The 15,726-nt window shown below is 45.6% G+C and overlaps 1 protein-coding gene across 1 annotated transcript in view; it reads left to right on the top strand.

The window, feature by feature from the left end:
* The window catches only part of CDH22 (cadherin 22), a 154,882-nt gene that overhangs the window by 84,410 nt on the left and 54,746 nt on the right, over nucleotides 1-15,726 (top strand). Inside the window, exon 4 of the mRNA XM_069062725.1 lies at nucleotides 8,592-8,711. Coding sequence (XP_068918826.1) covers nucleotides 8,592-8,711 — 120 coding nt within the window. The remainder of the gene's footprint in view (nucleotides 1-8,591; nucleotides 8,712-15,726) is intronic.

The raw sequence follows: 15,726 nt of genomic DNA on the forward strand, positions 1-15,726 counted from the left end.
CAAGTAAGCAAGATGAGTCCCTGTTCTCAAGGAGCTTATGCTTTAAAAGGGAAGACAGCCCTTAAGGGGTTCTGAAAATCTGGAGTGGGGACGTGTTGTAGCATTATCTGATGATATGCAAGAAGTAGATTGAAGGCCAGCATTCATGCAAGATGAGGCAAAAGCTCACTTGTCAGAGACTAGGGTGATTTTTGGATCTAGGTTTCTGGTGGGAAGGAAATGAGAATAAAGTCTGGATTGGAGATGGTTTGGTCTGGATATTGCTCAGAAGGTTCATATCCCTGGAGGAAAGAGCCCACATAATTAGGAAAATAAAGGAAAAAAGAAATTTAAAAAGTAGGAGAAAATAGGAAAGAAAGCAACCTGAATTTGGAGTCAGAGGACCAGCATTTAAATTCTGGCTCTGCTATTTCCTGCCCAGAGGACCTTAAGCAAGCCATTTCCTCATCTGTAAATGTGAGTGTTGGACTTGGTGGTTTCTTCCAGTTCTCAGTCCTGTGTTTTTGCACCCAGTGCCCATCAGAGATGTTCCTTTGAGGGTTCCTGCTATGTAGAGAATACTTACCTGGTGATACCTTTTTCTTTTCTAAATCCTACCAAATCAAGTGATATCAGATAAGACTTCAGGTCTCTCAATGCTACATTCATGAGATAACGAGGTCCCTAGGGGCCTGGGGAAGAGCCAGAACCACAGAGAGGGACAAGAGGAGAAAACCATCAATGACACCCCAATCCCTGAAAGGCCAGAAAGGCCTGGCATTCAAGGTCCTCCACATTCTAGTCCCAACTTACCTTTCCAGGTTTATCTCAGAGTGAACAGAATGATGAACCTGGGTTTGAATGCTGGCCCCATTCAATGCTTCCTGGTTGTGTGATGTTAAGAAACCGCTTCAGCCTTAACCCCAATTGCCCTCCAAAAAGCAAAAAAATTTAAAAAAAAGGAAAAAGAAAAAAGAAACTGCTTCATCTCTCTAGATTGGTTTCCCTGGGGGCAGACTCAGGCTATCTGATGTATTAACTACCTCTTCCCCTATCATGCTTATAATTTAGTAAGGATTTTATAAATTGGTATTGTATAGTGATCATTAGCAAGATCAGGAATGTTAATTCTCTTAATTATACAATCCTAGAGCACTTTAAGCTCATAACGATGATTGTGGTAGGTTTTCATATGTCTGTCAGCAGGCATTTGGTACCTGCCTGATGTATGCCAGGCATGACGGATACAGAGACACGTGGTCATTTGACAGATGAGACCACAGACTCAGTGATATTAAAGGACTTGGCTGTGGTGACAGAACCAGTAGGTAGCAGAGCTGGGATTTGAAGCCAGGTGTCCTAGCACCAGGTCTGGTCTTCCTCTAATACCATGCCTGGGGTTCCATGTTCCTCCTGACTCTCGGGGCTATTGAGAGGAAAAGGTTTTGTGATCTCTAAGGCCCTGTAGAACTTGTTATTTTGTTTATACTCTGTCAGGCTCCATCCCTGTCTGTACCTAGAGCTCCCCACCTTCCTGCTTTTGCTCAGGATGCTCCATTCACCTAGACAAACTTTCTCTCCCCTACCCCATCTCCACCTACTAAAATCTCTCTTATGTTCAATGCCCTCTCTACTTGGGATAGTTGACACTTGAATATAATTTTACATTCAGTTCCATAATAATCATAGCTAACATTTATGTAGAGCTTACTATGTGCTAGGCATTACACTAAGTGCTTCACAATTATCATCTCATTTGATCCTCACAAAAACCCTTGAAGGTAGGTACTATTTTTTTTTTGGACAGGGGAAGGCAGGGCAATTGGGGTTAAATGACTTGCCCAAGGTCACATGGCTAGTGTCTGAGGCTGGATTTGAACTCAGGTCCTCCTGACTCCAGGGCCAGTGCTCTATTCACTGTGCCACCTAGCTGCCACAAAGGTAGGTACTGTTAGGCCAGCAGGGGTTAACTTATGTGCCCAGGGTCACATATCTAGTGTCTTAGGCTGGATTTGAACTCAGATCTCCTTGACTCCAGGCCTGCTGCTCTATCCACTGTACCACCTAGATGCCATACTGTTGATGGTCAGGAAGGGAAGAAATTGGTATAAATAAGAATGACTAGAAAAGGCTTCCTGGAAGAGGAGAGCTTTGAACTAGCCTGTCAAAATATGAGAAGTTTGGTAAAGGCAGAGAAAATAAGGATTATCTTCTCTCTTCTCTTATTTATAGAAAGATAAACTAAGGCCTAGAGTCATTTGCTGAAAATCATATAGCAGTCGTCCAGTCCCCCAGGGGCCTTAAACTACATTTCTTCAGAATGACAGGTGACTTTTCCATCCATCATTTCTGATGTGTTGGCAGCCCCATTGAGCTGATGGCACAGAATGACGTAGAAAGAGACCTTCGTTCTATCCTGAGTGCTGAGGCTAGAACCTAGTTGTATGACCTTGAAGAACTTCCTGCCTCTACTGGGGCCTCGATATCCTCTAAAATGAAGGAGTTGGCTGAGATGGTCCCTGAGGGAATTTCTACCCATAATACTCCATATTCTCAGGTTATTTCCAGTGCTGATCTGCCATGATTCCAAGGGAGGGGTGTCGATGTGGCAAATGTGTGCAGCACAGGGTGTTCCTGCCACATGCAGGGGTCTTGGAATGGGGAGAATGGAGAATCCTACATGAGGGGGGAGTGGGGAGGGCTGCCTGGGAAAAAGGTCAACACTGGTGATCCTTCAGTACCAGCAGTAACAGTAAAAGCAGTAAAAAATCCAAGGCAAAGTAATAAAAGTCTCTCAAGTTGTAACTAGGGAGTATGAGCTCTGCAGGGATGTGGTGGACCCAGAAAACCCCCCAATCCTATTTGAGGTTCTCTAGGCCAGTGGGGACAGGCAGAACCACTCTCTCTCTCCTCCCCTCCCCCCCGTTTCCTTTAACTACCAAATAGCGTTTCCTCTCTCTCCAAACTCCCCCCCCCCCCCCCGCCAACTGCTCCATGGCTGCTAAGGGGCAACTTAGTGATCTGGAAGGCAAAAAAGAGCTTAATTTGTGTAAATAGAAGTCTAGTGTACAGAATAAAGCAGGCGAAAATCCAGAAAGATATTCTTGGTCATATTGTGTCTGAAGTACTGCTTTTGGTTCTGGGTGCCACCTTGACAGACAAAGGAGTGTGAATAACCCAACAAGGATGGAGTTTGGAGAGAGAGGAAACGCTATTTGGTAGTTAAAGGAAACGAGGATATTAAACCTGGAGATGACTAAGTGGGGAAGTAGCAGGGTATAGTGAAAAGAGTGGGCTCTAGAGTCAGAGAACCTGAGTTCAAATCCTGCCTCTGGCCCTGCCTGTGTGAGCTTCAACAAGCCATGACTTCTCTGGGACTCAGTCTCTTCCTCTATAAAATTGGGGTGTGTGTTGGACTAGAGGATCTCTGAGACCCCTTATGGCTCTCAGACTGTGATCTTATGATGTAACAGTTGTTTTTGTGTATCTGAAGGGCTGACATGGTCAAGAGGGATGAGATTTGTTCTGCTTGGCTCCAGAGGACAGAACCAGGAGCGGTGGGTAGAAGAAAATATTCCTAAGGCCTGGAGCTGTTCAGGAGTAGAAAAGGCTGCCTTGGGAGGGAATGAGCTTCCTGCCACTGGAAATCTATAAACAGAGATGGTGTGATCACCTGTTAAGGATGTAGCATGGGATGTCTTCATACCTGCACAGAGATAGGATGTCAAACAAGCAGCCTCTTTCTGGCTCCCAACACCCACAATCTTAGAGGACTCTGTATGATGGGGTGTTTGGGGTGCTACATAAGAGGCCATCCCTAGGATTCCCTTGTGCTGTGTCCAAGTTCAGGCTGGGACATGGGAGAAGCAGCAAAGGGCCAAGGGTTCAACAGTAATAACAGCCAGCACTTACATAGTACTTTAAAGTGGCTTCCATTGGGGAAATCCTATCTGCTATGTTTTGATGACTACAGCCAGGAGACTAGTGTTTTTCAGTCCTAGCTCAAGCATCTCCTACCTGTGTGACCTGAACCCATGTCATTTACTGCTCTGAGCCTCTATTTTCACATCTGGAAAATGTGGATAATAGCCAGAGAGTCCCTGGAACTCAGATTTACTTAATCGGCATCTGAGCAGGAGTGGCCTTTATATATCCCCAAAGTGGTTATGAAGCCTTTGCTTAAAGACCTTCACTGACACTCTATCCTAATGTGATCTATTCCATTCTTGGACATATTTTATTTAATTCAATTCCATTCAAAAAGCATGTGTTAAGCATGCAACATTTGCCTATGCTACATTCTGGAGATGCAAAGACCAAAACAAAAACAGACCCTACAATCAAGGATCTGAAATGCTACTGGGAAGAGACAATAGGAATAGAAATAATTAAATACAAAATATATGTGAAATGAATACATAATAATTTGGGGAGAAGGGGAGCTCTAACAACCGAAGGGCACAGGGGATCAAGACAGTTCCAGTGTGGAAGTGGCAATTGTGGTGAGCCGTGAAGGGGAGCCAGGGATTTCGAGAAGAGAGAACATTCCAGGCCTGGGGGAGCAGATGGAATGTTGTGAGGAAGCATCAAGGAGCCCATTTGGGCTAAAACGTTGGCTTCATGGTTTCCCTTACATAGCATCTACACTGCCTACTTTCTAGGGCTGTTATGAGGATCAGATTATATCGTGACTGTGGAAGATGCTTTAGAAACCATCGAACACCACGGAGAGATATACCAAGACTGCAGAATTTAGTGCCTATAGGACTTTGGAGATCATTTAGTCCAGACAGCTCTCATCATTCACATGAGGAAACAGTCCCAGAGAAGTGAGGTGACTTGTCCAAGTGAGTAAGATAATCAAGTTGAGACTCAAATTCAGATCCCATGATTCCAAATGGAGCACTTCTTCCATTGCAATCTCCTTGCTGCATACTGTGGATTCTTGTCCATCTTGAATAATAATAATAGCCAGTATTTTTAGAGTTCTTTAAAATCAACAAAACACTTTATGGATATTTCATTTCATCTTCACAATAACCCTGGGAGGTAGGTGCTATTACTATCCCTGTTTTACATATGAGGAAACTGAGGTAGGCAGAGGTTAAGTGACTTGGTCAAGTTCACGCAGCTAGTAAGTGTCAGAAGCTGGATTTGGACTCAGATTTCCTTGATTCCAGATGAAGTGCTTTATCTACTGTGCCCCTTAACTGCTTCTAAGGTAATTTTCCTGAGTCCTGTGGCATTCCTACCCCCTTAGCAAATATCAGGGTGAAAGATTCTGGAAAGACTATGTAGAATGTGTATTGAGTTTGATGGCTCCCCTTTACAGGAGGGTAGCACGCTGCACACTAGCCAGGAGTACTCTGGGATTCAGAGAGATACCTGACTTGACCAAGGTCATAGAAGTAGTAAGTAGGAGAGCTTAGACTGGGATCCTGGTGTGTGAGGCTCAGAATCTCTCTGGCTAAGGTACCTTAGTGTATTCCCCACTCCTACCCTTAACCTTGACTCCTGGGGCCTTGTTCCCCATCCTTTCTTCCCTGGGATGCTAAGATCCCATACCTCATCCCTGTCCTCCTCAGTGGTTCTGCTTTTAATTGAAGAGAGGGAGGCACATTGCAGGGATGGGGTGAGCTGAACTGGAGGAAGAGGAGTGGATGGGGAGGGAAAGAAGAAATGCTAAAGACTAAGAAAGAAATATATGTCTCTCCAGAATGAGAGCCTGCCAAGGGCAAGAGAAGGGGAGGCAAGAAGGGGTGGGGTGGGGAGAAAGAGACAGAGACAGAGACAGAGAAAAAGAGAGAGGGAGGGAGGGAGAGGGAGTGGGAGAGAGAGAGAGAGAGAGAGAGAGAGAGAGAGAGAGAGAGAGAGAGAGAGAGAGAGAGAGAGAGAGCTGAGAAATGCTGCAGTAGCATTTCCAGACACTCCCTCATTAGTCCAGGCAGTGAGCTGGGCTCACCTCTGGACTGGTCGGGCAGGACAGCTTAAAGACCATGCTGCCTATGGGAGAGGAGGGCAACAGCTGGGATGAGATGGGCCAAGGCCTTTGGAGGGGGAACTCAGAAGTCCCAAATATTCTGATCTCTCAGTCCCAGCTGGAGCCTGGGCTATGCAAGTGGGCATGGGGTAGAGCAGATGGGGTCCCTCTGTCAGGGACATGGATTAGAGCCAGGAGACACCTTCAAGATGGTCTAAATAAATCCTTAATTTTGAAAGTATGGAAACTAAGATCTGAAGCTTTCCCTGAACTTTTTGTGTGAGCTTGGACAAATCACTTACCCATTCTGGATATATCTCCTCATTTGTAAAATGAGAGTTTTGAGAGATTCTTAATCTTGAGGTCCAGGGATAGATATCAGGGATCTTTGAGGAAAGTTTTATCTTTATATAATTGGTTTTCTTTGTAATTCTGTGTATTTTATTTTATGCATTTAAAAAGATTTCTCTAAGAAGGGATCCACAGGCCAACACAACTGTATCTCTAGTCAAGTCCGATCTCTAAGGCTCCTAACAGCTTGATCAGTCTGTGTTCTAAGGTCCTTTCTAGCTTTGATATTCCATATTCTAAGTCTCCTTCCATCTCTGACATTCAATTAGACATTAGAATTTAGTTCAGCAGTCATTCATTAATGCCTCCTGTGTAGAGGGCCCTATGTTGAGTGCTGCAGATAAAAATACAAAAAACAGCACAGTCCTTTCCTCCTAAGGATATTGTAATTGACTAGTGGTGGATATAACCTGCACACAGATGAGGTGGAATGTGTGGGATAAATGAGAGGTCCACCCACAGTGCCCTAAGATAGTCTGAGGCTCCCTTTAGGCTCTGTTCTTAGGTCTGGCTCTTATTCTAGGACACCACAGCTCTCTTACAAGGCCAGTGAAACCTCAGCAGTCCATCCGTCTGTCTGTCCCTTAGTCTCTCCCTGCGCCTCTCCCCAGATACCCCCAGCTGAGCCTCACGTCCCAAGTTCTGCTCTCCTCAAATTGAACATGATGTCAAATTAGAACCATGGCAGGGACAGGCAGAGTGAAGCGCTCGGTTTAATGAGGCAGCGTCGAAAATCAATAACTTAATTGCAGCCGTTTGATGGACTTTTATCCAATTTATACTCTCCCCGACCGGCTACGTGCAGCGCATGAGGAGAGGGGGCCCTGTCTGGGTCCCCAGGGGAGGGGGAAGGATGGCACCACTGCCCTGCACCATCTCCTCCCCAGCCCTCTCCCATGCTCCTCCAGTCTATGTTTTCCTCTTTCCTCTCTCTTAGGAGGGGGGGTGGGAGAATCCAGCGCTGGAGCTGGAGGATGGAGGTGGAGCTGTCTCTCTGCAGCCCTCCCAGCATTCCTAGGAGGCTGAGCTGTGGGGCAGTGTCCAGAGGCAGTGACTCTTGTTCTCTGCCAGTAAAAAGCTTACAAGGCAGGTTCTTCCTACCTTTCAACCCTCTGTCATCCTCTGGCTGAGCCCATTCTGCAGGTATATCACTGAGGTCCACAGCATGAATTACTGGTAAGAGAGCTGTATTAAAGGGCTTGGGTTCTAAATGCTGGTTTTGCTACCTACATATGTGGCCTTCGACAAGTGACAACCTCTCTGGGCCTCAGTTTCCTCATCTGAAAAGTACTCTTTCCATGTCTAAATCCTGTATTTGCTCATGGAACACATCAGGGCTATCTTTTACAGTGAGGTAAAGAAAAGATCCTTGGCCTGGGACTCAGGAAACCTGGGTTCTAGTCCATCCTTTACCTCTAATTTTAGTGTAAGACCTTTCAGCTCAATAAAAGGAAAAACTTGCTAATGTTAGAGCTGTTGAAAAGTAGAATAGATTGCCCTGGATGGGCTAATGAACTCCCTGTCACTGCAGGTCAGTTGAAACTACTTGGGAGGGGTTTTGGAGGAAGGATTCTTATTTGGATAGGGATTGGACCAGATGACCTGTGTCATCTGTGTCATGTCCCTTCCCTCTCGGTCCTGTGATTTGTTCTCTCTGGACCTGACTTCCATTGCTGTAAATGGAGGATATTGGGCTACATAATTAGAGAGATGCCTTCCAACTCTGGTTGTTGGTTTTTTTCCTCAGAGGCACTTGACAAACCTGGAATCCAAGTCCTTCTAACCATATCTTCCTACCATCTATATTCCCACTAGCTGAGACATTGGGATCACCGCCCTACCTCCCCTTCCCCATCCTCACCCAAAGGAGAGAGGCAGCAGGGTACAGCTAGGATGGCCATGGCTCTGATCTAAGTAGCCAGGCTGGGAAAGGTTAAGGCGATAGGAGGCAGCAGCACTGATTCTAGGAATGGCTAAGATCTGGCCCTGGATTTCTGACCTGGCCCCTATTCACTGAAAAGTACCTTGAGGAGCCATGAGTGAAGAAGATGGAGGGAGGGTGGCAGGAGGCATGGGGGTGGCGAGGTTCAGCCAGGAGAGCTAGAAACTTGGGGAGAGAGCGCCAGGGGGCTTGGTGAGGGGGATGAGGACTCGAGGAGATGGGGGTGGGAGCCCAGGAACGCCTCCCAGTGAGTCTCTTTTCCCTCTCAGGCTCCAGGCAGATGATCTCACAACCGTGTCTCTCCTTGGTCCCCCCTACCTTCCCTCTCCATGGGCCCAGGCACTTCAGTAATGCAGGTGATGGCGTCAGATGCAGACGACCCCACGTATGGGAGCAGCGCACGACTGGTGTACAGTGTCCTGGACGGCGAGCATCACTTCACTGTGGACAACAAGACAGGTGAGGAGCTCTGTGGGGTTGCCTGGCAGAAGGGATGGCAGGCAGACACAGGCCCTGTATCCTAGAAATGTCTCCCAGGGGCCGAGGGGTATTATGAGGGGAGAGGAGGCTGAGGAATCACATCCCCCCCAAGGCCAAATATAGGGTGAGGGGAGGAAAGCCATGAACAAATGTGGAGGGCAACTCTTGGAAGTACCAGGACAGAGGTATTAAGGGATAGAAGGATGGAATAATAACAATGATGATGGTCATAGTAACAATGACAACAATAAAAATGATAGCTGACATTTATAGAGCACTTACTAGGTGTCAGGCTCCATGCCAAGCATTTTGCAATTATTATCTCATTGGATCCTCACAATAACCCTGGGAGGTAAGTGCCATTATTATCTCCATTTTACAGATGAGGAAATTGAGGCAGGCAGAGGCTAAGTGACTTGCCCAGGGTTACAAACTAGGAAGTATCTGAGGGCAGCCTTGAACTCGGGTCTTCCTGACTCCTTGATAGTGCTTTATCCACTGTGCCACTAACCCGGGAGCCAGGGGCTCAGAGAAACAGTGGACAGGAGAGATGGGAAGATAGGGGACGAAGGAACAAGAGAGATCAGATTAGGAGGCAAAAGAACAGGAGAGTAGAGGACATGAGGACAAGGGCGAGGAACTAGGAGAGTTGGGAAAAGAGGAAAGTTGGTAGAGTCAGAAGAATCGGGTGGAGGGATAGGAAAACAGGGACAGTATGGAGGTAAGGGTGAGGGAAATGAGATCGGCAAAGAAGGAGGTCAGGGACTGAGGTCAAGGACATAGAGACAGGATGGGAACAGTGGGGTGGATATGGAGGAACAAGCTGGAGGAGCTGGAAGATAGGAAGAGAAGAAGCGAAAGGCAGAAGTTTGAGAATAGGGGATGGGAGATGGGACAGAATGGTGAAGAGAAACAAAGGGATAAGGAATGGAAACAGAGGAGTGAGGGACAGGATAAAGGAGAGGCAGATGGGGGAGAAGGTAGAGAGGCAGAGAAGAGGGGAATGGGAGGCCCCAGGACGTTGGGAGATGGGGGTTAGGGGAAGGCAGAAGAGCAGGGCAACAGAAGAGTGAGAAAATGGAAGGGAGACCAGGAGAAGAAGGCAGGAGACAAACACGGTATGCAGAGTGATAGGTAGATGAAGGAACAGAAAGGTTGGAGAGAAGATTAGGAGGATGGCCAGGATAGCTGAGCCAGGCCCAGTCAGAAGCCCATATCCCTAGCTGTCAGCTGAAAGAAAGGAGGGAATGACAAAGAGGAGGGTGGGAAGCCTTTCAGTCAGCTAGTTCAAGTTCTAAACATAGCCCTCCCAACCCCCTGCGCTGGACACCCCAAGTTAATGCTGCTCTTTGCCCCCAAAAGATTAGCTCCCCATCTCCCACAAGCCAAATTTGTATTTTATGCAGTTTGAATTCATTGAAAGTTCTTGAACAGGGGCAGCAATATGGTCAGAGTAGTGCCCTGGAAAGTGGGAAGATGTCTCTGACTACTTGTGAAGGAGAAACTAGGAACTGGGAGAAAGTTTTAGTTAGAAAGTTGTTAACAGTAATCCAGAGGAGAAGTGACCTGGGCTTGGGCTCAGGTGGTGATAAAAAAGGTAGAAAGGAGAAGATAGATCCCAAAGATATGGCAGAGAAAGACCTGAAGGATTCAGTGACTCGCCAGATACTGGGAACTCCAGGGATGGGATGGGGGGGAGGTAATTCCACATCAACTGAAATAAAGAAATTGGGACATGGGGTAATTTTAAACAGGGTGAGTTTAGTTCTGGACATGTTGAATTTAAGATGTTGGCAGAATATCCAGATGAAAGTGTCCAGTAGCCATTGAGGGATGTTGGCCTGGAATCTTGAGGCAAGGTTAGGGTTGAAGGGTTAGATTTGGGAACAATCCACAGAGAGGTGATAGTTTGAGTCATGGGAACAGCTAAGGCTTCCAAGGGAGAAAGTGTAAAGAAAGAAGATAAACGGGTCCAGGACAGAGAGTTGGGGAAAACCCAAAGTTAAGAGGTGAGAGGAAGAGGAAATATCAAGAGTCAGAGAAGGATAGTCAGAGAGGTAGTGGGGGAAGAAGATTATAAGGAAACAGAGGCAAAGGGAGGAGAAGCTTTCAAGCTGTTGATCAAGTGACCAACAAAGTGTGGCAGAAAGGAGTAAGAGGATGAGAACTGAGCAGTGGCCATTGGATTTGGCAAGTAGGTCATCACTGTGTTTATTGGAAAGAATGTTTGAGTAAGTGGGTTGAAATCCTGACTGTGCTTCTAACCAGTTGTGTAGCCTTGAGCAAGTCACCTTCTCTCTGGGCTCCAGGTTTTTTTCATCTGTAAAATGAAGAGATTGGACTAGATCAGAGATTCTCTCTTTTTTTTTGAGACCCTTTTTCATTCTTAAAAAATATTGAGAATTCCCCAAAGAGATTTTTGTTTATGTGGGTTTTATCTATCCCATGTTTAGCACAGCACCTGGTGTGTTGTTGGTGCTTAATAAATGTTTATTGATTGATTAATTGATCAATATTTATCATATTAGATCATTTTAATATTATTATGAAAATTAATAGTTTTGACCTCTAGGTTCCTTAGAAAAGGGAACCATAAGGGTTCAATCAGTGAGTCAATCAATCAGTCAACAAACATTTATTAAGCACCTAGGGTATGCCAAGTGCTATGGTACAAAGAAAACAAAAGACAGTTTCTGCCCTCGAGGAGCTTAGAGTCTAATGGTGGAAGATAACACATAACAGGAAGCTGAAAAGGAGGGGCAAGATGAAGTCTAGAGGCACCGAGGTAGGGAATGAAGGGATGGCTAGCCTGGGCACCCTCCTTTAATGGAGGATCTGGGATTATACTTGGAGAACCTCTGGACCATATGATCTTTTTTGTTTATTTGTTTGTTTTTGCTTTTTGGAGGGGGGAAGGTAGGGCAATTGGGGTTAAGTGACTTGCCCAAGGTCACATGGCTAGTAAGTGTTAAGTGTCTCAGGTTAGATTTGAACTCAGGTCCTCCTGACTCCAGGGCTGGTGCTCTCTTCATGTTGCCACCTAGAAGCCCCCTGGGTCACATTATCTTTAAGATGCCTCCTATCTCTCTAAATCTATGGTCCTAGATTAATTAATAATAATTATTAGTATTTATATGACACCTTAAAGTTTGCAAAGAGATTTGTCTATATTCTCATTTGAACCTCACAAAAACTCTAAGGTAGGTACTATAAACATTGTTATCCTCATTTTAAAAATAAGTAAACTGAGGCTGAGAGGTGGTCACATAGCTAGTATCAGAGGTAGGTTTTGAACCCAGGTCATAGAATCATAGCATGGAGAGCTATGATTTGAGAGCTGGAGGGGATCTGGGAGGCCACTGAGTCCAGCTGCCTACTTTTATAGATGAGAGAACTGTGGTATGGAGAAGATAAGTGATCTCCCCTGGATCAAAAAAACTAATAAATGCCTTAAGGGAAGGATTGGCATTTGGCATTCCTGATTTCCAGTCCAATGCCCTATCTATGAAGCCATGCTGCCTCTGTGATTGAGATGGAAGTGCAGCTGCTGGGAGTTAAGGGGAGATTGGGTGATGAGGAAGTAGAAGATGGGCTTGTTGGTCCATCAGTGTCCTGGGCTGTGCCGATGCTGACAGCCATTTCTGTAATGCTTGATAATTTACAAAGGATTGTCCTCACATTTCTGTGAGGTAAGTAGTTATCCCTCATTATACACAGTGGGAAACTGAGTCCCAGAACTATTGCACTAAACTGTCCCCTCCTCTATTTTCCAGGCTATGATATACCCTGAGAGCCCATTTTCCTGTGGAAAAGAAGATAAGAAATCATAGGATTTAAATCTGATAGGGACCTTAGGGATCACCCTATCCAACCCCCTTACTTTAGATGAGGAAACTGAGTCCTGGAAGGAAATTATACATGATCATAGAGGAAGGAGCAGAGTCAACCCCTCATTTTCTCAGGATTTGGGGCACCCTTAGGGGGTCCTTCTGTTGAGAGGGGTCCTGTCCAAAGGAGTGACCAAGTTTCCCCAGTCTCTTCTTGGTTAACTTGCTCCCAAATCACTCTCCCTTCATTGTTCCTCTTCCCCGCGGTGTCCCCTCCTCTGGGCTCTCATCTCCCTACACTAACAGGGTTGGTGCCAGACCTGGCTCAGAAGAGTGTTTCATTCCATAAGCTGGGAATATTAAACTGATAACATTCTCTGGGCTATATTTAGCAGATGCTCAGTGGTACAGTCTGTTCTCACTGTGCAGTTAGCAGGGAGCATAGCCGGAACAGGGCCCTGAGAGGAAGGTGTGAGAAAGGAGAGAGAGAGACAGAGAGAGAGAAAGAGACAGAGACACAGAGAGAGACAGAGACAGAGGGAGAGACAGAGACAGAAACAGAGAGAGACAGAGAGACAGAGACAGAAACAGAGAGAGACAGAGACAGAGAGAGACAGACAGAGACAGAGAGAGACAGAGACAGAGAGACAGAGAGACACAGAGAGACAGAGGGAGAGACAGAGACAAAGAGAGAGACAGAGAGAGACAGACAGACAGACAGAAAGATAGAGACAGAGAGACAGCCACAGAGACAGACAGAGAAGAGAGAAACAGATAGATACAGAGACGGAGAGACAGAGACAGGCAAAGAAACAGAGAGAGAGAGAGAGCTAGAGACAGACAGACAGAAACAGAGAGACAGAAAGAGAAGAGGAAAAAAGAAAGGGAGAGAAAGCCTTCCTTGTAAGAGGAGAAATTAACTTGTATATTTTAAAGGCCAAATCTCCCAACGTGGCCCCCATCATCTGGAACAGGAATGGCATTTGTGTGACTAATGAGGCATCTCACGCTGTGCCCCTTCGTGGCCCCTGCAGCAGCAGCTGGAGGGGGAACAGCTGGATGCTTGGCCCTGAAAGTGTGAAGGATGGGTTAGAATGGGGCCACGGGGTGGGGGGGGAGGTGGAGTAGCCCATGTCACATTTATTAGAGAATTCTAATCCCTTTCAATTCACCACCTTCACAGCCCATCCCTCAAAACAAATTTTGCCACCTCCTCCATGGGGTAGAAAGAACCTAGTCAGAAATTCTCAGTTCTGTCCTGAGAAAATCAACAGACTTTTTAGAGAATCAGAGATGTCAAGTGTCAGTTGTCAAAGGTTCCTAGAATTATAGAATGTCAGAACTAGAAAGGACCTTAGAACATAGAATGACAGTACTGGAACCTTAGAATATAGGATATGGAATGTGAAAGCTGGAAAGGACCTTAGAATATAGAATATGAGAGCTGGAATGGGCCTTAGAACCTAGAACACAAGATGTCAGAACACAGAATACAGAATATTAGAAGTGGAAGGGGCCTTAGAACATAAAACACAGAATGTCAGAGCTGGGATAGGACTTAGAACACAGAACATAGACTGATGGAGCTGGAAGGAACCTTAGAGACTATTGAGTCGAGAGGAGGAAATTTTCCCTACAAGTGGAAGTGACCCAATGTTACACGTAAAGTTAGTGGCTAGCCAGAGACCAGAGCCTGGCTGCCATAAGATATCAGTGATCTGTGACATCTGTACTCCCCTAAAAAAAAGCTGACTCTAAGGATGAAAATAGAGGAGATGACAGTAGATAGGGTGTTGGGCTTGGAAGACCTGTGTTCAAATCCTGACTTGGACACTCACTAGCTGTGTGGTCCTGGGCAATGGCTAACCTCTTTGTGCCACAATATCCTCATCTGTAAAATGAAGAGACCACTCTTGATGGCCTCTAAGGACCTTTCAACTCTAAATCTAAGCCTCTTTCACCAGCCGGAGGAAGACAAGACTTCCTGGACTGGCTTTATCATTTCCATAACTAGATTGAATTTGAAGTTGGGATTAGGGTCGCTTGATATTTAATCTTTTCCTGGGATTCAGTTCTTCACATGGGCCAATGAGGGGACCCTGGGACCCATCTACCTGAAGTGATCTGAGCATGATCAGGAACTGGATCAGAGCCTCCCTCCAGGACTTGACTACCTGCAACAACTTTTCATAGTTCTCATAGTTTGGGGATGAATTATTTTCAGGAAAAGTTGGAGCAGGCTGGCAAACAGGAGGATAGCTCCCTGCTCCCTACAGCTCTTACTCATTAGAAAGAGCCCTAGATGTAGAGTTGCAAGGTTCCTAGCTCTGTTTGAATCCCAACTCTTCTACTCAGTTCATGTTTGATCCTTGGAAAGTTCCATTCTCTCTCTGGGACTTAGTTTCCCCATATTTAAAATGGGAACATTCAATGAGATAAACTCTTATGTTCCTTTCTAGCTTTAGATCATATGTTTATTCCCAGAATGCTAATTTCCATAAACTGGTTAAGAAATGGAAAAGGCTCCAGTAATCCAATCTTCAGAAGCTATTGAATGGTGTGTGTGTGTGTGTGTGTGTGTGTACATGTGTGCATGTGTGAGGGAGGGGAGATCCCGGTGTTTATATATTCCCTTTATCAACATCCATATGGTGTCCAGAGATGTCCAGTGGTTCCCAAAGGATAGATAGATAAGGAGAATGAATGAGAGAGAGAGAGAGAGAGAGAGAACACCTACTATGCACCAGGCTCCATGTTGGGATACAAATAAAAGCAAGCAAGACAGTCCCTGCCCTCAAAGAGCTTCTGTTCTAATGGAGAAAAACAATACAAAGGGAAAAGATCCCTCATGAGTATTGATCATGTCATTCACAAAATTCAGTTCTCCTGGGCTTCCCTTCTCTCTTTTTCTCTTAGGATTTTCCCATCATTCCATCCTTCCTTTGGTTCCTCTCTCTCTTCTCTTGGTTGGAAAGATTACTGGATTTGGAGCAAGAGGATCTGGATTCAAATTCCAGCTCTGTTAACTTACTGTGTGATGTTGGTCACGTCATTTTACCTCTCTAGACCTCAGTTTCCCCCTCTGTAAAATGAAAATGCCAGACTAGATAACTCTGAGATGCCTTCTGATGTTCAGATCTTTGCTTCTTCTCCTTCAGCTTTCTCTT

The sequence above is a fragment of the Petaurus breviceps genome, unplaced genomic scaffold (assembly GCF_028583685.1).
Source record: "Petaurus breviceps papuanus isolate PSGF00001 unplaced genomic scaffold, PetGlider_PUasm1.0 90503, whole genome shotgun sequence".
NCBI classification, from domain to species: domain Eukaryota; kingdom Metazoa; phylum Chordata; class Mammalia; order Diprotodontia; family Petauridae; genus Petaurus; species Petaurus breviceps.